This window comes from Lynx canadensis, chromosome F1 (genome assembly GCF_007474595.2).
Source record: "Lynx canadensis isolate LIC74 chromosome F1, mLynCan4.pri.v2, whole genome shotgun sequence".
Lineage (NCBI taxonomy): Eukaryota > Metazoa > Chordata > Mammalia > Carnivora > Felidae > Lynx > Lynx canadensis.
The window spans coordinates 7,797,737-7,821,657 of NC_044319.2; the positions used below are offsets into that span (position 1 = coordinate 7,797,737).

At 39.0% G+C, this 23,921-nt stretch overlaps 1 protein-coding gene across 1 annotated transcript in view; it reads right to left on the bottom strand.

Annotated features, from left to right (window-relative positions):
• Positions 1–4,477: 4,477 nt before the first annotated feature.
• Positions 4,478–23,921, bottom strand: part of WDR64 (WD repeat domain 64) — a 143,949-nt gene continuing 124,505 nt past the window's right edge. Inside the window, exons 24-28 of the mRNA XM_030303238.1 lie at positions 21,786–21,974; positions 19,641–19,746; positions 16,784–16,864; positions 15,838–15,948; positions 4,478–4,561 (exon numbers count right to left, since the gene is read on the bottom strand). Of these exons, the coding sequence (XP_030159098.1) occupies positions 4,478–4,561; positions 15,838–15,948; positions 16,784–16,864; positions 19,641–19,746; positions 21,786–21,974 (571 nt within the window). The remainder of the gene's footprint in view (positions 4,562–15,837; positions 15,949–16,783; positions 16,865–19,640; positions 19,747–21,785; positions 21,975–23,921) is intronic.

The following is a 23,921-nucleotide window of genomic DNA, read 5'->3' on the forward strand; positions in this document are numbered from 1 at the left end:
TGGTGGCTAGACCCTTTAATTATGATATAATGCCCTTATTCATCTCTTGTTACAATATTTATTTTAAAATCTAGATTGTTTGATATAAATATGGCTAGTCTGGCTTTCTTTTGGTGACCATTAGCATGATAGATGGTTCTCATCCCCTTACTTTCAATCTGAAAGTCTAAAATTTTGTAAACAGCATATAGATGGATCTTGTTTTCTTATCCATTCTGTTACCCTATGTCTTTTGATTGGAACATTTAGTCCACTGATGTTTAGAGTGAGTACTGCAAGATATGAATTAATTGCCATTGTGTTCCCTGTAGAGTTGGAGGTTCTGGTAGTGTTCTCTGGTCCTTTCTAATCTTTGTTGCTTTTAGTTTTTTTTTTTCTGTGTTTTTTCCCAGAGAGTACCCTTAAAATTTCTTGCAGGGCTGGTTTAGTCGTCATGAACTCCTTTAGCTTTTGTTTTTCTGGGAAAAATTAAAAAAAAATTAACGTTTATTTTTGAGAGACAGAGAGAGAGACAGAGTGTGAGCAGGGGAAGGGTGGAGAGAGAGAGGGAGACACAAAATCTGAAGCAGGCTCCAGGCTCTGAGCTGTCAGCACAGAGCCTGACACGGGGCTCGAGCTCATGGACCATGAGATCATGATCTGAGCCAAAGTTGGATGCTTAACCGACTGAGCAACCCAGGCGCCCATTTCTGGGAAAAATTTTTATTTCTCCTTCTATTTTGAATGACAGCCTTGCTGGATAAAGAAGTCTTGGCTGAATATTTTTCCAATTCAGCACATTGAATATATCCTGCCATTTCTTTCTGACCTGCCATATTTCTTTGGATAGGTCTGCTGCATACCTGATCTGTTTTCCCTTATAGGTTAAGGACTTTTTTTTCTTTGCTGCTTTCATGATTCTTTCCTTGCCTGAGTATTTTGTGAATTTCACTATGATATGCCTGTTCATGGTCAGCTTTTGCTGAATCTAATGGGAGTTCTCTGTGCTTCCTGGATTTTGATGTCTGTGTCTTTCCCCAGGTTAGGACAGTTTTCTGCTATGATTTGCTCACATAAAACTTCTACCCCTTTTTCTCTCTCTTCATCTTCTGGAACCCCTATAATTCACATGTTATTCCTTTTTAATGAATCACTGAGTTCTCTAATTGTTATATCATGCTCTTTTGCCTTATTTTCCCTCTTTTTTTGTGCTTCATTATTCTCTGTAAGTTTGTCTTCTATATCACTGATTCCCTGCTCTACTTCATCCATGTTGCCGTGGCATACATTCAAGATCACATCTCAGTTATAGCATTTTTAATTTCGTCCCGAGTAGATTTTATTTCTTTTATCTCTGCAGAAAGGGACTCTATGCTTTTTTCAACCCCAGCTCATATTCTTATTATCATGATTCTAAATTCTGGTTCAGACATCTTGTTTGTATCTGTGTTGATTAAGTCCCTGGCTGTCATTTCTTCCTGTTCTTTCTTTTGGAGTGAATTCCTTCATTTCGTCATTTTGGAGGAAGAAAAAGAATTAATAAAATAAAAAAATAAATAAACATTTAAAAAATTAACAGCAACACACACAAAAAATCAAATAAAGGATGCCAGATCCTAGGTGTGTTTTGGTCTGGCTGTTGCAGGAAGCTTGACAGAATAGAGAACAAAGGGAAAGAAAAGAAAGAAAAAAGGGAAGAAGAAGGAAATCATTTGAAAACTTAAAAAACGAATGCAGTAAAAAATGAAATGATGAAAGTAAAATAGAATTTAAAAATTTACAAAAAAGTAAAAAACAGTACAAAAAATTAAAGAAAAATCTTTTTTATAAAAATGAAAAATAAAAATATTTTTTTTCTTTCTACATTCAAGAATAAGAAAAGAAAAAGAAAAAAATTTGAATAGATGGACCAGAGGACAGAATAAAATATGACTGAAATTATGTCCAGTTCCCCCCAGAAATCAAACTAAGAAGCAGTTTATAGTCCATAAAGTAAGCAGGTGGAGAGACTTGTGTTCCTCTAGAGCATGGTTGGCTCAGATGGACAGAGTTTGGCATAACACCCTGTTCTCCAGTAGATGGCACTCCTTAGTTTACTGGGGTGATTTTTGTGGTGCATATAGGCATGTATGCGCATGCACGGGAGGGTTGACAATGGTATCACCCAGCTACCCAGTCTCTAGTATCTGTGCTCTTGGTCATTGGAAATCAAGCACCCCTCCTTTGTCTCCAGCTTCTGTCCACTCCCTGCTTCTACATTTTCAGCAACCAAGTCATCAGCCTGCCAGGCGGCACCTCCTTCCTGAGTTTTATCTCAGATGGGGCTGTGTTTCCAAACCTCTCACTTCTGAGGGCCCTGCAGATTTGAACCGCTCAGACCCTCTGGGGGAGGGAATTGCCGAGCAATGGCTGGTGCCAGCCTGTCCCCAGGAATGTTCATGTGACCACGCTGTTACCGATGCCCAGAGACTGTGGCTGAGTGCCAGCCCACCCCAGAAAATGTTCATGTAATCGTGTAGCAGTGGTGGTTCAGGGATTACAGTAAATCACAACACACTTCTGGTGCCAGGCTTCACCCTTAATGTCCTTGTTCCAACAGCAGTGAACATGGCTGTTCTCCAGGGTCCACTGGGACCTTTACCTCTGGGTGGCCACACAGCCTCTACCAAATGTCCTCCCAGCAGGAGAACCACCTCTTCCTGTGTGGCTCGAGGACCACTTGGACCTCGCTGTCTGCTCTAGGGGATTTGCTCTTCCTACCAGAGCTCTGCCGGGTATCAAGCTGTGGAGTTTCAGACTCTGCACTCCCCTGTTTATAGCATCTTAATGGTATTTAAACCCTCTCCTTTCTCCCTTTCTTGTTCAGTCCCTTGCTGGTGCTTCCACTCTTTCTCTTTCTCTCCAGGTGCTTTTGGGGGGAGTGCTTTTCCTGTATCTTCCCCCCTGTCTCCATCCTCTCTCTGCAGCAAAAACAGCTCCCTGCCCTCCACGGCTTCTCTCTTCCCCAGTTTGCCTCTCCACTCCATGTACCTGCCAAATTCTGTGGTTCAAGTTGTACTGATTTTTTTTTTAATCCTCAATTAAGTTTTCTAGGTGTGCAAGATTGTTTGTTATAGATCAGGCTGCATTTCAGGGACAAGACAGGCAAAAAAAACTTCCATGCTGCTCTGTCACCTTGGCCTCTCCCCCCCCAACTTATTTTTTAGAGGGGGAGAGACAGAGAATGTGAGTGGGGGAGAGGGGCAGAAGGAGAGGGATTGAGAGAGAGAGAGACAGAGAGAGAGAGAGAGAGAGTGAGAGAGAATCTCAAGTCGGCTCCATGCCCAACTCAGAGCCCAACATGAGGCTTGACCTCATGAACTGGGAAATCATAACCTGAGCTAAAATCAAGAAAAAGAAAATTAGTAGGAGAAATAATCACATTCCTACAAGCACCCAAAATTAGTACACGCCTCAAAATAAACATAGAAATGTATAAAGTTTATGTGAATAAAAAATTTCTTTACTTTTTCCAAAGTTGTTGGTATTTTAAGAAATGGAGCCCTTCAGAATGGAAAGGCAGAATCAAATCTTAAGAGACCACAGTTTTTTATTACCAAGTGGTATCATGCATATAACTGCTTTGGGTGCGTATAACCCTTGACATGGGAATGCTTTCATTACCCAGAGCTCTGAATCATTTCCCAAAGAGAAGTGAGGTCAGTGAATGTGCAGGCTTCAATTCTGATACCTTCCTCATGCCTCTGATTTATTTAAAATCTCTTGTATTGTTGATCATATTTAGATGCTTTCATACAAATACAAATACAAAAATACCAAAAAATGTAAAAATACATGCGTGCCCATTGGTAAAATTAATGATTTGGCCACATTACCAAAATAAATTGGTAAAATAATTAATAAAAGATGAACCCAAGAAAGGTCAGATAATTCTTTTTATCTGGACTCATTTCTAGACTAAATGTAAGTAACTTCTAACTTTAAGAAACTCTAAACATTTTCTTCCACATGACATTTCCATAAATGAAGGAAATAAAGAGCTAGAGGCTTGATTTGCACATTTTTCTTTTTAATGTTTTTATTTGTATAACACATAGGATGAAACAAATTCTGATAATTCTGCTTATGAATTCGGGTGAACAAGGGGGGATGCAAACAGCTGATCATTGATAACCATGTTATTTTCAATCTACTTATGCTGTTGATTCTCTTTGTTTCCTTATGTGTCATGTTGCTGACAGTAAGCAAGAAACATTCCCTATTCATTAAGTGGATTTCCATCTATGAATGAAGTTGGCTAACTGTCTGCTTGCTGCTTCCTTGTTCAGATCTGAGGCCACCTGGGGTCCATGAGCAACCTTCTCCATTGAAGGATGGCCTGAGGATATAGATATGGATGACAGTGTCTGGGGGACCCACACTTTCATCCTGAAATAAAGACTGGGGTATCATACATGTGAAGCTCAGGCCACCACAGTCACATCTGATTTTTCTCTCTTCATTTGTTGATGGCTGGGAAGAAGGAAGAAGCCAGATTTATTTGTGGGACGAAATTTCTTTTCAGACTTTTCTTCCGTTGACTCTATGAAATAAAGGACATGTCAGTAAGTAACTGGCATTATATGATAAATACAATTTTTAGAGTCAAGTTGCACCACTAATTTATGTAGAGATTTTAATCCTCCTAGTAAGAAAGTATAGTTAGTTGCTTAACTATCCTGTATGCTTCCAGGGTAAAAATGTGTTAAGAACTGGAGGTGGGGGTGCCTGGGCGGTTCAGTCAGTTAAGTGTCAGACTTGATTTCAGCTCAGGTCATGATCTCATGGTGAGATCGAGCCCCGCGTTCGGCTCTGTACTGGGCGTGGAACCTGCTTAGGATTCTCTCTGTCTTCCTCTCTCTTTGCCCCTCCCCCACTGCTCAAGTGCGTGCCTGCATGCACACACTCTTTGTCTCTCTCTGAGAAACGAAACGAAACGAAACAAAACAGGAGGTGGGGTTCCAAAAGGGTATGGTGGAAAAGCAGAAGCTTTGGACTAACTACTTGACTGGGCAGTTATCCCATGCTGGGACTCAACTACCCAGTCTGCAAGGGTTTGATTAAAATAAAGCCAATTACAGAAGCTTGCTATGTTGTTGTCAGGCATAAAGATATTGTATATGAATATCATCAGAGTCCATTGACTTATAGGAAAATAAAATCAAGTGATGATCCCACAAATGAGAAATGAAAATTAGTTTTGAATTAGATAGTTCTGGAAGACATACATATAGAAAGTTAAACTCATTTGGTTTAAAAATTCAGAACAAGAAGTATCTAATTTTTGTCAGTAATATTCAGCTAATATTGACAGTACACATCAATTTGATTTTATGCTCTATTGTGGAGAATAAGAAAGAAAGAAGGAAGAAGGGAGAGGAAATACAGAGAGTTATAGCTAAAGAAAAAAACGGAGAGAGCCCCAAGGTAAAATTCAAGCACCTAAAGATCTCTCAGGCTTGAACGCTTACAGTCACCTGACCAGTCCTCTCTGAGACACAAGGTGGGAAACTTAGTTCCCCAGATCAATCCACTAACCAATTGGAGCAAATTCCCAAGCTGCACTGATTTTCTAATCTAATTTTCTATCATTATTCTCGCCCACTTCCTCCTGCTCTCTCCCCTCCTTCTTGATCTCATTCATTCTTTCATTCAGCAAATTTTGTGTGTGTGTTTGTGTGTGTGTGTGTGTGTGTGTGTGTGTGTGTGTGACTTATGTGTCTGTTCTAAGCCCTGGAGATCCAACAGAGAATAAGCCAAAGTGCCTGCCTTCATGGATCTTACATTCTAGTGGGGGAGAATCATTACAAATAAATCCACTTTTATGAAATGTGATAGCAGGTAGTGATTGGAACTGTGAAGAAAAATAAACTAGGGTGAGGGCACAGAGAGTGATGGGAAGGGAGAGTCCTTCCTTGTTAATTACCTGCAGACTCTCATCTGGTTACTTAACCCGGAGACACCGAGCAGCTTCCTGACTGCCTGAATTACACTGTATTGTATTCAAGTGTCTGGGCTCTGAAGTCAACCTGCTGGATTTAGATCCCAGCTCTAATATTTACTTCTTTTGGGATCTTAAATAAATTATTTATCCTCTTGTGCTTCAGTGTTCTTGAATATCAAATGGGGATGATAATCATAACTCCCTCGTTGTTATAAAGATTCAGTGAAAGAGTGCATATAGAACCTACAGGTTTGTGCCTGGCATGCTAATTTAAACACGAATGTTAGCCATTATCACCAGCGGTAGCACTCGGTTATGGTTTATATCACCTTTCACCTGGAATAAAATTGTGAGTGTTTTTCTGTTATTCTTTGAAAAGTTATAAAGTATGCTATTATATATATTTTTTCATTGTTTTAAGTAATGGATGAAACACAGTTGTACGAATAATCCAAAACTAACAGGTAGTCAAAAGAGTGTTTGTTTGGGGTTTTGTAATTCATATATTTTATGCCTATATTTGCATTCTTATATATCTTTCACTTAAACATTTTTCTATTATTGGCTATGCTTCCACAATTGTGTAAATGGATCACATGTCACAAAGTTCATGTTCTCCCACTCTCTTCCACATTTAAATTGAAAAGGAGCTACACCCCCGAGTCCGGCTTGCAAAAGCGGAGGGGCCTGACGGACTGTGTTCCGACAGCAAGTGCAACTTAGCGTCTGGGAGGTCATAAGTTAACAGCTCTGCTCAGAAAGCGGGAAGGCTGGAGGACAAAGGGAGGGTGAGCTGCGGAGCCCCCGGACGACAGAGCTCAGTTTGGCGGGGAACAAAGGCGCTCGCCAGCGCCATCTTCCCTGCCCATCCCCCAGCCAAAATCCCAAAGGGAACCGGGTCTGGCCAGGGAAATTGCTCGCTCCGCGCAAACACCCAACTCTGTGCTTCTGCGGAGCCAAACCTCCGGCAGCGGATCTGACTCCCTCCGGCTGCCACAGGGCCCCTCCTGAAGTGGATCACCTAAGGAGAAGCGAGCTAAGCCTGCCCCCCCGCCGCCCGCCGTGCACCTTGCCTACCCACCCCAGCTAATACGCCAGATCCCCAGCATCACAAGCCTGGCAGTGTGCAAGTAGCCCAGACGGGCCACGCCACCCCACAGTGAATCCCGCCCCTAGGAGAGGGGAAGAGAAGGCACACACCAGTCTGACTGTGGCCCCAGCGGTGGGCTGGGGGCAGACATCAGGTCCGACTGCGGCCCCGCCCACCAACTCCAGTTATACACCACAGCACAGGGGAAGTGCCCTGCAGGTCCTCACCACACCAGGGACTATCCAAAATGACCAAGCGGAAGAATTCCCCTCAGAAGAATCTCCAGGAAATAACAACAGCTAATGAGCTGATCAAAAAGGATTTAAATAATATAACAGAAAGTGAATTTAGAATAATAGTCATAAAATTAATCGCTGGGCTGGAAAACAGCATACAGGACAGCAGAGAATCTCTTGCTACAGAGATCAAGGGACTAAGGAACAGTCACGAGGAGCTGAAAAACGCTTTAAAGGAAATGCAAAACAAAATGCAAACCACCACGGCTCGGATGGAAGAGGCAGAGGAGAGAATAGGTGAACTAGAAGATAAAGTTATGGAAAAAGAGGAAGCTGAGAAAAAGAGAGATAAAAAAATCCAGGAGTATGAGGGGAAAATTAGAGAACTAAGTGATACACTAAAAAGAAATAATATACGCATAATTGGTATCCCAGAGGAGGAAGAGAGAGGGAAAGGTGCTGAAGGGGTACTTGAAGAAATAATAGCTGAGAACTTCCCTGAACTGGGGAAGGAAAAAGGCATTGAAATCCAAGAGGCACAGAGAACTCCCTTCAGACGTAACTTGAATCGATCTTCTGCACGACATATCATAGTGAAACTGGCAAAATACAAGGATAAAGAGAAAATTCTGAAAGCAGCAAGGGGTAAACGTGCCCTCACATATAAAGGGAGACCTATAAGACTCGTGACTGATCTCTCTTTTGAAACTTGGCAGGCCAGAAAGAATTGGCACGAGATTTTCAGTGTGCTAGACAGAAAAAATATGCAGCCGAGAATCCTTTATCCAGCAAGTCTGTCATTTAGAATAGAAGGAGAGATAAAGGTCTTCCCAAACAAACAAAAACTGAAGGAATTTGTCACCACTAAACCAGCCCTACAAGAGATCCTAAGGGGGACCCTGTGAGACAAAGTACCAGAGACATCACTACAAGCATAAAACATACAGACATCACAATGACTCTAAACCCGTATCTTTCTATAATAACACGGAATGTAAATGGATTAAATGCGCCAACCAAAAGACATAGGGTATCAGAATGGATAAAAAAACAAGACCCATCTATTTGCAGTCTACAAGAGACTCATTTTAGACCTGAGGACACCTTTAGATTCAGAGTGAGGGGATGGAGAACTATTTATCATGCTACTGGAAGCCAAAAGAAAGCTGGAGTAGCCATACTTATATCAGACAAACTAGACTTTAAATTAAAGGCTGTAACAAGAGATGAAGAAGGACATTATATAATAGTTACAGGGTCTATCCATCAGGAAGAGCTAACAATTATAAATGTCTATGCGCCGAATACCGGAGCCCCCAAATATGTAAAACAATTACTCATAAACATAAGCAACCTTATTGATAAGAATGTGGTAATTGCTGGGGACTTTAACACCCCACTTACAGAAATGGATAGATCATCTAGACACATGGTCAATAAAGAAACAAGGGCCCTGAATGAGACACTGGATCAGATGGACTTGACAGATATATTTAGAACTCTGCATCCCAAAGCAACAGAATATACTTTCTTCTCGAGTGCACATGGAACATTCTCCAAGATAGATCATATACTGGGTCACAAAACAGCCCTTCATAAGTTTACAAAAATTGAAATTATACCATGCATACTTTCAGACCACAATGCTATGAAGCTTGAAATCAACCACAGGAAAAAGTCTGGAAAACCTCCAAAAGCATGGAGGTTAAAGAACACCCTACTAACGAATGAGTGGGTCAACCAGGCAATTAGAGAAGAAATCAAAAAATATATGGAAACAAACGAAAATGAAAATACAACAATCCAAACGCTTTGGGACGCAGCGAAGGCAGTCCTGAGAGGAAAATACATTGCAATCCAGGCCTATCTCAAGAAACAAGAAAAATCCCAAATACAAAATCTAACAGCACACCTAAAGGAAATAGAAGCAGAACAGCAAAGGCAGCCTAAACCCAGCAGAAGAAGAGAAATAATTAAGATCAGAGCAAAAATAAGCAATATAGAATCTAAAAAAACTGTAGAGCAGATCAACGAAACCAAGAGTTGGTTTTTTGAAAAAATAAACAAAATTGACAAACCTCTAGCCAGGCTTCTCAAAAAGAAAAGGGAGATGACCCAAATAGATAAAATCATGAATGAAAATGGAATTATTACAACCAATCCCTCAGAGATACAAACAATTATCAGGGAATACTATGAAAAATTATATGCCAACAAATTGGACAACCTGGAAGAAATGGACACATTCCTGAACACCCACACTCTTCCAAAACTCAATCAGGAGGAAATAGAAAGCTTGAACAGACCCATAACCAGCGAAGAAATTGAATCAGTTATCAAAAATCTCCCAACAAATAAGAGTCCAGGACCAGATGGCTTCCCAGGGGAGTTCTACCAGACATTTAAAGCAGAGATAATACCTATCCTTCTCAAGCTATTCCAAGAAATAGAAAGGGAAGGAAAACTTCCAGACTCATTCTATGAAGCCAGTATTACTTTGATTCCTAAACCAGACAGAGACCCAGTAAAAAAAGAGAACTACAGGCCAATATCCCTGATGAATATGGATGCAAAAATTCTCAATAAGATACTAGCAAATCGAATTCAACAGCATATAAAAAGAATTATTCACCATGATCAAGTGGGATTCATTCCTGGGATGCAGGGCTGGTTCAACATTCGCAAATCAATCAACGTGATCCATCACATTAACAAAAAAAAAGAGAAGAACCATATGATCCTGTCAATCGATGCAGAAAAGGCCTTTGACAAAATCCAGCACCCTTTCTTAATAAAAACCCTGGAGAAAGTCGGGATAGAAGGAACATACTTAAAGATCATAAAAGCCATTTATGAAAAGCCCACAGCTAACATCATCCTCAACGGGGAAAAACTGAGAGCTTTTTCCCTGAGATCAGGAACACGACAGGGATGCCCACTCTCACCGCTGTTGTTTAACATAGTGCTGGAAGTTCTAGCATCAGCAATCAGACAACAAAAGGAAATCCAAGGCATCCAAATTGGCAAAGATGAAGTCAAGCTTTCGCTTTTTGCAGATAACATGATATTATACATGGAAAATCCGATAGACTCCACCAAAAGTCTGCTAGAACTGATACATGAATTCAGCAAAGTTGCAGGATACAAAATCAATGTCCAGAAATCAGTTGCATTCTTATACACTAACAATGAAGCAACAGAAAGACAAATAAAGAAACTGATCCCATTCACAATTGCACCAAGAAGCATAAAATACCTAGGAATAAATCTAACCAAAGATGTAAAGGATCTGTATGCTGAAAACTATAGAAAGCTTATGAAGGTAATTGAAGAAGATTTAAAGAAATGGAAAGACATTCCCTGCTCATGGATTGGAAAAATAAATATTGTCAAAATGTCAATACTACCCAAAGCTATCTACACATTCAATGCAATCCCAATCAAAATTGCACCAGCATTCTTCTCGAAACTAGAACAAGCAATCCTAAAATTCATATGGAACCACAAAAGGCCCCGAATAGCCAAAGGAATTTTGAAGAAGAAGACCAAAGCAGGAGGCATCACAATCCCAGACTTTAGCCTCTACTACAAAGCTGTCATCATCAAGACAGCATGGTATTGGCACAAAAACAGACACACAGACCAATGGAATAGAATAGAAACCCCAGAACTAGACCCACAAACGTATGGCCAACTCATCTTTGACAAAGCAGGAAAGAACATCCAATGGAAAAAAGACAGCCTCTTTAACAAATGGTGCTGGGAGAACTGGACAGCAACATGCAGAAGGTTGAAACTAGACCACTTTCTCACACCATTTACAAAAATAAACTCAAAATGGATAAAGGACCTAAATGTGAGACAGGAAACCATCAAAACCTTAGAGGAGAAAGCAGGAAAAGACCTCTCTGACCTCAGCCGTAGCAATCTCTTACTCGACACATCCCCAAAGGCAAGGGAATTAAAAGCAAAAGTGAATTACTGGGACCTTATGAAGATAAAAAGCTTCTGCACAGCCAAGGAAACAACCAACAAAACTAAAAGGCAACCAACAGAATGGGAAAAGATATTTGCAAATGACATATCGGACAAAGGGCTAGTATCTAAAATCTATAAAGAGCTCACCAAACTCCACACCTGAAAAACAAATAACCCAGTGAAGAAATGGGCAGAAAACATGAATAGACACTTCTCTAAAGAAGACATCCAGATGGACAACAGGCACATGAAAAGATGTTCAGCGTCGCTCCTCATCAGGGAAATACAAATCAAAACCACACTCAGGTATCACCTCACGCCAGTCAGAGTGGCCAAAATGAACCAATCAGGAGACTATAGATGCTGGAGAGGATGTGGAGAAAGGGGAACCCTCTTGCACTGTTGGTGGGAATGCAAATTGGTGCAGCCACTCTGGAAAGCAGTGTGGAGGTTCCTCAGAAAATTAAAAATAGACCTACGCTATGACCCAGCAATAGCACTGCTAGGAATTTACCCAAGGGATACAGGAGTACTGATGCATAGGGGCACTTGTACCCCAATGTTCATAGCAGCACTCTCAACAATAGCCAAATTATGGAAAGAGCCTAAATGTCCATCAACTGATGAATGGATAAAGAAATTGTGGTTTATATACACAATGGAATACTACGTGGCAATGAGAAAAAATGAAATATGGCCTTTTGTAGCAACGTGGATGGAACTGGAGAGTGTGATGCTAAGTGAAATAAGCCATACAGAGAAAGACAGATACCATATGGTTTCACTCTTATGTGGATCCTGAGAAACTTAACAGGAACCCATGGGGGAGGGGAAGGAAAAAAAAAAAAAGAGATTAGAGTGGGAGAGAGCCAAAGCATAAGAGACTGTTAAAAACTGAGAACAAACTGAGGGTTGATGGGGGGTGGGAGGGAGGGGAGGGTGGGTGATGGGTATTGAGGAGGGCACCTTTTGGGATGAGCACTGGGTGTTGTATGGAAACCAATTTGTCAATAAATTTCATATATATAAAAAAAATAAACTGAAAAAAAAATTATAAAAAAAAAAAAAAAGAAAAGGAGCTACAGTTGACCCTTGAGGATCCCCTCATGAAGTAGAAAATCCACGTATAACTTTTGACTCTCCCCATACTTAACTACTAACAGTCTACTGTGGACTGGAAGCCTCACCAGTAACATACACAGTGGATTAGCACATATACCATATTTTTATAATAAAGAAAGCTACAGAAAAGAAAATATGATTAAGAAAATCATCAGGAAGAGAAGGTATACTGTACTGTATATTTATTGAGAAAATCATCAGGAAGAGAAAATACTGCACTGTAATTATTGAAAACAATCAGCACAGAAATGGACCCTTGTAGTTCAAACCCGTGTTGTTCAAGTGTCCACTGTATAAAATTGGCTCTGATGTATGCTTTCCTGTGCTATGGTTAATATTTTGTAACTTGTTTAATTCTAAATGGATTTACAAGCTATTTAAAGACACTAATAATTGAAATCAGCATTTCTATTATTTAAAAATAATCAGTTGAAGAGATTAAGATACCTGTTTTTGGACTACTTGCTCAAGGAACTTTCTCTTCTCTTTACTGTGAGCTCTTTAATCTATGAATGGCTTCTTAGTGCCCAACACAGTGCAGGGCACATTAGTAGGTATTTCAAGATATTCTGTACATGTTTGTTTCACAAAACTGGAATTTGAACACAAAATTTTCTGAAGTAATGTTATGCCTAGCTTCTTGGAAGTGCTTTTCATGAAAATATATATTTGATGGGTATTTATTAATTTGACCTCATCCACTATTTTCCCCACTTAAGCTGTATGTTTTTTTTTTTTTAATTGCAGACAATCAACATAGTGATTCTTTTTTTTTTTAAGTTTATTTATTTATTTATTTTGAGAGAGAGCAGAAGTGGGGTGGGGGTAGAGAGGGAAAGACAGAATCCCAAGCAGGCTCTGTACTCTCAGTGCAGAACCCAGTGAGGGGCTTGAACCCACAAACTGTGAGATCATGACCTGAGCCAAAGTTAAGAGTCAGATGCTTAACAGACTGAGTCACCCAGGTGCCCCCATGATTCTTTAATCTATACCAGTTTCCAGATTTCATTGTCATCTTGCTAAGTGCATAATTTTGTGGAAAGGACCTAATATTATTTTGGAAACAGATTTTAACCCTTGACTATACTTAACTCTTTTCTACATTAAACTAGAAAGGGAATTTTTACCTTTTCTATAAGCAAATGGAGATATCTACTCCTCTTACCCTTCTTGTATGGTTAATGATTTTTCAGAGTGAAAGAAAGCTTTATTCTCTTTATTAAGAGAAAATAAAGTTTTAGTATCTATTAAAACAGTAGATATATTAAAAATTCCTTTGCATTTGGAGAAATAATCTATCATATTTCATGATCGTTGACAAAATTAATCATAGTGGAATCAATTTCTGATGATCTAAGTGTAGATTATTCATTATGTAGATTAACCATGACTAATTTTTATTCCATTTTTGTCTTCCTCCTGGTATTTAAGACACATCTGGCCACCTTCTTTCTTCACTTAGTCTGTACTTAAAGAATGCAAAGTATATTTAATATCAGATGAGGCAAAACAAATAAGAATGGAAATACAAGCATAAAATATACAAATTATAAAACCCCAAACAAACACTCTTTTGCTTACCTGTTAGTTGTGGATCATTTGATACCACTGTGTTTCATCCACTACTTAAAACAATTAACAGTAAATTATATTATTTTATAGAAAATCCTCTATTGCCAAAAATTCATATTCAAACAATTGGTAGAGTTGATGATTAACAGGAATCATTTGTGTACATAAGCTAATAAAATAATGGTCAAGATTTCTATATAATTAAATAAAGCAGCTTTTTGTTCTGGTGGTGGGAGTTATGATTTTTATCGTTTATTCCATTAGGCACAGACAGTATGAACCAGCTCTTTCTGTTTTTAGTCTGACATCATGAAATGAGGCTTACAAGAAGTACCATGTGTTAGATCCTCCTCTTAAGGTTTGATCCATTTTTTTAAGTTTATTTATTTTGAGAGACAGAGGGGGGCCAGAGAGAGAGAGGGAGAGAGAGGATCCCAAGCAGACTGTGCTATCCACCTCAGTGGGGGTCTCGAACTCACGAACCGTGAAATCAAAACCTGATCTGAAATCAAGAGTCAGGTGCTTAACCAACTGAGCCACCCAGGAGCCCCACATTTCATCTATTTTATTATAAAGATGAGACGAATGGCCACAGGTTAAGTTGAGCCAATACAAGCTTCCTGGAACTAGTAGAAGAGTGACCACATTTGAATTTTCTAGGCTGTATGGCTTAATAGGATGAGCATGACATTTAGAGTCACAAGTAGAACTCAGCTTATCACTTATTTCTTATGTGATCTTTGGCAAGTCGCTTACCCTCTGGTTAGGCTCTACTTTTTCCCAGTTTTAAGGTGGGTATAACATTCTTCTTTGTAATTGTTGTGAAAATGAGGGGAATAATTTCTAAAAGTACTATGTAAACTGTAAGTCATTGAACGTTAGCTACGCCTATTAATACACAAAACAACTTCTTGACGTGGCTGGTGAGACAGAGGCTTACTGATTTCATGGCTCCATCCTGTAGGTACCATAACATTCAGAAGCAAGGATGGTTATACAACCCTCAGAGATGTTATGTCATGTTACCTAGCTTTTTTTTTTAACCTTATATGATTTTCTTTTTTTTAAATATGAAATTTATTGTCAAATTCATTTCCATACAGATTCCCTCCTCAATGCCCATCACCTACTTTCCCCTCCCTCCCACCCCCCACCAACCCTCAGTTTATTCTCAGTTTTTATTTCTCCTTCCCAAGAACATGTTCCCTGTAATAGGGTCAAACACTTAAGCTACAGATAATGCTAAGGATGAAGTGTCAAGAAGTCATACTGGGCATCTGGGAAGGAGGGGTATAAGAGAACCATATTCTCTTATGGTTTGCCTCCTTCCCTCTCTGTAACTTTTTTTTTCCCCCTTCTCCTCCCCCATGGTCTTCTGTTAAGTTTCTCAGCCTCCACATAAGAGTGAAAACATATGGTATCTGTCTTTTTCTGTATGACTTATTTCACTTAGCATAACACTCTCCAGTTCCATCCACATTGCTACAAAAGGCCATATTTCATTCTTTCTCATTACCAAGTAGTATTCCATTTTATATATATATATATATATATATATATATATATATATATATATATATACCACAACTTCTTTATCCATTCATCAATTGATACTAGCTTTTAAAACTAGGCAGTGAATCTAAGTCTTGAATTAGCTCTGGAAAAATTTCATTTGTCAGGTTCAGAGGTCCTGTTTAATTTTTCCTCTCTGTCCAGCAAATTCATGATTTCCATCTCACAGAGCTAAAACACATGCATCCTGGAATATTCATGATAAGAATATGGACTGAGAAAATCTTAGGCCCAGAATGTCCTTGGGAACAAAGAAATAACAAGACACACAGAAAAGGAATACACTAGGAATTCTAAGTACTAACCTTATCATGAGTGTGACCTCCCTTCTTTTTTCCTGGAATGATGTCAGAAGATTCCCTTCGTGCTTCTGAACCAATGAGTGGAAGAAATCTTAGGCTAGTGGGGCTTGGTACCTAGAAGCCATAAGTAAAGATTTAGTGAGACATATTTAAGGTGATTACACCTGTAATGTGAATTCACGGGGGTGGAGAATAGGGAAAGGTTCAACTGCTTTAAAATATACCCCTCCTTCCCAGATGCCCAGTATGACTTCTTGACACTTCATCCTTAGCATTATCTGTAGCTTAAGTGTTTGACCCTATTACAGGGAACATGTTCTTGGGAAGGAGAAATAACATTTTATGAAATAATAAGTTAAGGTTAAGTTGAAGTATTTCTTCTTCAGTTTATTATTCTTGATTTAATTAGTTGTTTAATTTAACAGAGGTTAGCTCTAGTGGAGACTGGAAGAGAATGAGTAAGGAGGAGAAAATTCTGGGCAGAGGATGAATTCTGGGCCAACGGACAGCACAGGCAAAGTCACAGAAGAGGGAAGAGTGGTGATGCTTAAGGAATGGCAAGTAATTTGGCACAGCTGGAGTATAAGGTACATGGGAGAATGTGGTAGAAAATGAGATCATACAGTTCAGGCAGATACCAGATTATGAAAGGTTTGTATGCCAGGCTAAAGGTATTTGGATTTTATCCTGTAGGCGATGAAGAGCCAGGTTACAATCTGAAATAGTTTCCTATAGTGTTGTTTAACGTGAAATGGCAGAGGCAAATGGTCAAGACCATGGACACCTAGAACTAGAGACTTCTTTGGGATCAGATGCAGCACGCTCATAGAAGCATCAGTCTGCTTGGTTATGTGATTTTCTTCAACCTTGTTGGGTAGCCCAAGGTCGGGAATGAGACATCAGATTCCTTGTTTTCTAACTACTCTAGTTCTAGAAGCCTCCAACTTACCCTATATATAGGAAGAGAGCCGAAAACAATCCCTGCCTCTCTGTTTTCCATCAGGAATCCTTCTAAGGCACGTCTTCGAATCTGCAAAACACAGGAAGTGGATGTTTAGTGATGTGGGCACATTCTATCAGTGGCAAAATTCCTGGGTTTAAATCCTGACTCTGATGCTTATTAGCTGAATGATCTTGGGCAAGTTCTTTCCCTGTTGACTATTTATGAGGATCAAATGAAATAACACAGATAGTGTGCTACTCAAATGTAAGATTTACTATCATTGTATTATTATTACTGATAATGATATGTCAAAAAGAAGTGAATGAATACATTTTATATAATTGAGAAAGAAAAGGAATAGGCAAAACAAGATTCTGGAAGAATTCAGAGATTCCTAAGAAAAGGGTGTTTTAATTCAACTTTAGCATTAACGTTTTATTATTTTACCAATGAATTGAGAAGATAAAGTTGAGCTAAGGGGTAGACAATCCTTGGGGCATTTGATTGTTTCAAGGCCTTTTAAACTTTGCTAAAGATTTCCCCAAAATGTATTTAATATTGCAGTTAAATTATTTAAAAAATTATTTCTTATCTTCAAATTGGAAGAGAATATTAAAAGGACATACCAATCTTTATTTTTAGGTTGTACTATTTCAATCCTATTCAACAAAATTGAGTTATATGCTATGCATAAGTTTTTGGCCATAAAGAGCTTAGGACTCAGTGGTGAGTGGGAAGTAAAGAAGAGTACACAAAAAAATACTGATTCATTGGAGAACATGGTAAATGCATACGCTATAAAACACAAAGCAGGGGAGATCAGGGTTGTTGGAGAATGTAGAACTAACATTTACTGAGAATCTGTGATGTAACTGTATGCATCTTCACATCTAATCCTCACCACAACACTTTGAAGGGTTTGCAGATGAATAAAGAGATAAAATTATTTAAGATTAAACCTAAGTCTGTCCCACTCCCCATCCTGTCCTTCTCCTCCTTGTCACCCTGCCCTCTGGGAGCAGCTGAGTTCCATTTGGACAGAAAGGCAGGACTTATGAAAACTATTTAATTTGGAAAATATTAAGTATTTATCAAATTATGAAGTTGATAATGTGAAAGAATAATGACATAATGAACATCCATGGACCCACTGCTCTGTTTTATGTATTGAAACAATACCCTCAACTTTGAGGTTCTGAGTCCTTTTCATCTGCCTTTAAAATGTAATGACTGTCCTGAACTTTGTGCTTTTAATTATCTTGCTTTCGTTTATATAGTTTTACTTTATGTAAATTTTTGCCCAAACAATATTTTATTTAGTTTGGCTTCTTCTTGATTTTTATATAAATGAAATAATTATGTACATATTCTTAAGCAAAACTTTTCCCATTTGATAGCATGTGTCAAACAATTATTCATATACATGAGTGTTGTTTTGGTCCATTTATATTCACTCTTCTGTAGTATTCCAATTTATAGATATGCCATAATTATGTTCCGATTATAATGTCTGTGAGCATTTAGGCTGCTTTCAGGTTTTTCTATTACAAACAGTACTGCTCTGAACATTCTTGTGCCTGCCTCCTAACCATGTGTTTAAGGGTTTCCCAAAGATATATATCTAGGATACTATAACTATTTTCAACTTTACTAGATAACGCCATATTGTTTTCCAAAGTGGTTCCACCAATTTACACTATTTCTGCCACCAGATTAGTGTTCTGATTGTGCCAAATGCACACTGACCCTTGATATTGTCAGACTCTCTGACATTTGCCAATCTGCTGGGTGTAAAATGATATCTCATAATATTATTGATGTGAATTTCCATGTTTACTAATGAACATCTCATCATGTGCTTATTGGCAATTTTTTTTTCCTTCTGTGATGTATCTATTCAAGTATTTGACCATTTTTTTAAATTGGACTGTCTTTTTTTTCTTATTGATTTTTTTAGGAGTTCCTTTTCTATTCTGAATACTAATCTTTTGTCAATTACAAAGGTGGGGTGGACTTGACAGAGAAAGGTCACAGATGTGGTACGGACAGCTCAGGCGAACTGGGGCAGAAGGCAGGAATGCTCAGGAAATAACAATTAGCCTGATCTGTAGAGGGTGGGGCAAGGTAGGTTAGTAACAGGAGATAAGTTTAAAAAGGTTAAGTTTGGCTTATTGTGTTGAAGATCTTGAAGAAATTGATTTCAATTAATACCACACCTTAGCCTAAAGACTCATGCTATATCCACTTTTTACAAATATTGCAAATAGAATGAATAGCAGGACCCATTTCTCTCCTAATTCTGCACTGAAGAAAAGTGTGTCAGTCTGTGATAGGCAGAATCATGGCAACCAAAGATGTCCACATCCTATTTCCCCCACCCCCAACCTATGGTTTCACTGCCTTACTTGGCAAAAGGAACTTTGCAGATGTGATTTAGGTCAGGAACCTTGAGGTGGATTATACAGGTGGGTCCAATCTAATCCCAGGCATCCTTAAAAACAGAGAACCTTTCCCATAGGGTCACAGACATGTGACCACAGGAAGATGGTCAGGGAGAAGCAATATGTCTGGCTTTGAAGATGAAGGAGGAGGGCCCCCAACTAAAGCATTGAGATTCTCCCCTACAGCCTTTATAAAAGGAGCATAGCTCTGGCAACACTTTAATTTTAGACCAGTGAGAACCAGGACAGACTTCTGACATATAGAACTATAAGATAATGAATTTATATTGTTTAAGCCACCAAGTTGGTAGTAATTTGTAACAGCAATAATAGAAAACTAATATACCAGAGAGATCTATATTCAGGAAAACAAAAGCAAAGTGCTTTATCTTTTTTTGTTCACTTGTTTGTTTTAAGGCTACCTTGGGAGAAGAAAGAGACTTGAAAAACTTAAAATCATGATCCACTTCAAAGGCCTTGGGAGGTGTACGTTTGAAAAGCAACGACATTGAGCTCATTTTTTTCCATCTGTGTAAAAAGATACAAGAAAAACTGTTCAGCACATACCCACATCTTTTATTCTCTGCCTACTACACATGTATCCATTAAATCCTTCTTTCTCTGGGTCCCAAATTCTCTGGCTTTCATGGCACCAGTCCTAATGCTGCTACCTGTGCACTTAACTAGTCATTCTTTATTTGTTCACTCAAATACCTTTTAAGTGCCTATTGTGTGCTAAGCACTAAGCTAAGAACTGGGTATATAAAGATGTATAAAACATGGTCTTAATCCTCAAGGAACTCACAGAGCTAGTGAAGGAGATGCATATTACCAAATTAGAATATACTATTTTGAGTACTAAGATAAATGGATGTTCAAGGCTCAGCAATTACCCATTGATCAACTGTGTGTGGGGAACTTTACCACAACCTGATGAGTCTTGACTCTACTACACCACCTCTCATGTTTTGGCATGATCTCTTCTCTGGAGCTCTTGCTGGCCAGTCAAGGCAAGGCTTGAACCCTTCAGTGGAGTCTTGGCAGTCACGTGGAACCCTTGTCGATTCTTCTAAAATTGCTGCTGTGTGGCTTGTGACACTTTGCTTCAATTTCTGTTTCTTCTACTAACTGTTGGACTAGATGATGGCATGCAATCTCTCCAGCTTTGGCGCACTTACAATTTCCCTAAAGGGCTTTATTTTAGACAATCCCTTCTGCTTCTTCCCATTTTTGACTCATCTGGTCAGTTCCCCCTGTTCTGGTCTGCTCTATATTACCAGTCCAGGGAGGACCCCCATGCTTTGCTGATGTTGAGCCCAGATAAGCTCCAATCACTTCCATAATGACAAAGATCCAACCACATCAAAACCAGGACTGAATGTTACAAAAGCACAAAACACCTTTTGCCAACACTCTGTTCCCTACTAGGGAACTGTCCTCTTTTTCTAAGCCTTTAAGCAGTGCTCAGGTGTCCTTGAGACACAAGCATACCCATGAATCAAACTCTTGTCTAATGTTAGAGCTATCTGACTTCCTTACAAAGCAATATATACTATCATCACCTCACATCTCCTATTTATTTCTCAAGCACTAGCATGTGATTGTTACCCACCACTCCACTGACATTACCCTCTCCAAGGTCATCAGCTGAAATAATGCCAATCGTGTGTTTACTTTTCTGTTGTCCTATGTGACTTCACTGCCACGTTCTACAAATGTGTCCTCACTACCACTTGTCATCATACCATGTGCATGTGGTTTTCTTTTCAACAACCAGACAGGTCTATCTCAATGCTCATTAAATATCTTCACTTGGATGTCCCACAAACATCTAGACTTACACTTGTCCAAAACCAAATGCACTATCCTTTTCTTCAGACTTGTTTTTTCTCTTCTGTATTCTGTCACTATGATTTCTGTAAAGCTTAAAATCCTTCTGTTGGTCCGTTACAAAACCCATTGCGATTTGGCATCTATAAAATTTTCTTGCTTTATCTCCCACCACGTCGTCCTTACTTGCTCACTGGACCCCCCAGTCTTGAAAAACTACATCATAGTCTTTCATTATTTAGTGCTTTTACTTACCCATGATTTAAGTAAACATAGAAGATCAAAGTTGTCTCTTTGGTCTTGTTTGGTTACATCCCATTTACCCCTTGGTGATTATCTTGAGAATGACATTTTCCTAGAAGTACTATTATACTGAATTGTAGCTTTTTGTTTACATATTTTTCCCCTCCACTGGATTGCAATGTTATTGAAAAGTCCTGGACTTTTCACCTTTGAATTCTCCATGTCCAGCACAGTGTCACATTCTTGGGGTGCCTGGGTGGCTCAGTCGGTTAAGTGTCTGACTCTTGGTTTCAGCTCAGGTCATGACCTCACGGTTTGTGAGTTCGAGCCCCACATTGGGCTTTGTGTTGATGGCACTGAGCCTGCTTGAGATTCTCTCTCTCATTTCTTGGCCCCTTTCCTGCTTGTGCTCTTTCTTAAAATAAATAAATAAACTTAAAAAAATAGAGTTTAATTCTTGTCTGCTCATCTAAAGAAAAACCCAATGGTCTTACTTTTGCCGGTCAAATACCAGAGGATATTCATATTTTTGCGTCTTCTCTGTGAATTTGTTTTCTTCTTTTATTTCTATGGGATATTCATTAACATCACATGGCAAAATGAAATCATTTGTTGGTGATATTTCAAACATTCTTCGCTGTCCAAAATATCCACAGTAATGACCATTGAGGGCATGCCAGACCCTGAGGAAAGGCAAAAGTAGGGAGAAGAAAGTAACTGGAATTCAGTGAAAGTTATTGTTTATTAGATCATTTATATGGGTTTTTACTGGTCCATCAGAGATTTTAAGCTTGATTCAAGGACTATTCCTGTTAAATACATGGAACCGATCGTAGCATAAGCATTTTTATCCATTAGAATTCTAATCAACAACAATTTTGGGAAATGTTGATTTGAATCTGTACTTATGATGGCCATTCATTAAAATCAGAAAACAAGGAATGGATATTTCCCAGAATAACACTGTTCATTCATTGTGATCAGAACCTGTTTTGGCTGACAGTATGCTAGTTGAATTAGGCCTTACAGGGTGCTATATCTTAGTTGTCTACCTCTGCATCAGCATCAGTAGAGCTGGTGGGAGGAGTTTCCTAAGGATGCTTTTACTATTAACAAAATCCTCTCAACCTCCATCCATAACTCCTACTGTTATGGAAAAACCATACTATTTTTCACAACTGAGTTATAAAATAAGGTGACAAAAGAAGTGTTTTTTTATCCATATACATAGTTTTACCATCAGGTCACTCTGTGAGATCCCTCTAAGCAGCCCACTTGATTTAAAGTCCTATAGAATATCCTTAGCAGGAGTGTGTGCCCTGCATCTTAAGGAAAGATAAAACAGTATGTGGAAGATCTTGCTTTTATATCTTGACTTCAACCTCAGAGTAACAAATGATGGAAGCAGTCATCATGGCCCATGAGGAGGACACACTAAATGAGGTAAGAGTAAATTCCACCAAGTTCAAGTGGTTTCCCAGGTCACGGGGGCGGGCATTGAGGAGAGGACAGAGGAGAGGTATCTAGCCAGGACTCCTCACACCTAATAGCATCCTAAGAATGTAACATGAGCATTTTACATCCCTTACATATTCTAATTCTCCCACATTGCCTTGCCAGAGCCTTCACCAAAGTGAAATGGACCAGTCCTTCCAGCACAGAAGTTAGAGGGTAAGGACTACCTTTAGGACAACTCCAAACTCACTCTATTCTAGGTCAGGACTGAAGCAGCTTCTGATCTTGTTTTGTGACATTTCCTGCTGCATGTGGAATTCTTCCAGATGACTGATCCCACCTCTCAGCCTGATTTCCTGGGTCTTAGATAAATATCTTAGCCCTGTCTATCCTCTGTCTGAAAGCTAAGTCTTTATTACACTTTTTCCTATTATAATATCACAATCTTTTTGATAACAAAGATTTAGAATGTTAAAATTCCCTACCCCTTTGGAAAGTGGCAGCCAGTGTTTGCAAAAGGACATAGCTTAGTTATAAAGGGAAGTGTATCTGAGATAGTTATTCATAGAGCTACTTTTTCTGAATTGAGTATCTAGGGAGATCTCCACTTGAAGGAATCATATAAAAGAAATTTCTGAGCAGGGAATGCTCATAACAACAGAAGTGTGTGCACATGTGACATGTGGTTCACGTGCACACTTGCGTTTGTGTGTGCATGCCTGTGTGTATTACAATCCCCAATTAGCACTTCTGCTGACAGGTAGCTGAAAATAAACCAGAACAGAGACCCAAGGGACAGAGTTGTGAAAAACATCTGTAATAATTAAATGTCATGTTTTTAATTTTTCCTATAAATAAAATAACACATTCCCTTTCTGGTGGAGGAAGAGCTGTTAAACCCCAGTTAAGACCTTGCCCCCTTCCAGACTCACCTTTCACTCAACATTTCTAATAATTTACTTTCACCCTTCCATATTTAAAGTATTTTTCTCTTTTAGTGCCTCCTTTCTCTCTCTTTTTTCTTAAGTGCCTCCTCTCTTAATGAATGGTACCATCGTTCACTGAGTGGTATATGGCAGGAGGTAGGCTTGACATCCTCTGCTTACCTTCCCTTTCAGTTAAAGTTTATGTCTCCTGGATTTTATCTCCTGGACAGTTCTCAGATCCGGACTATC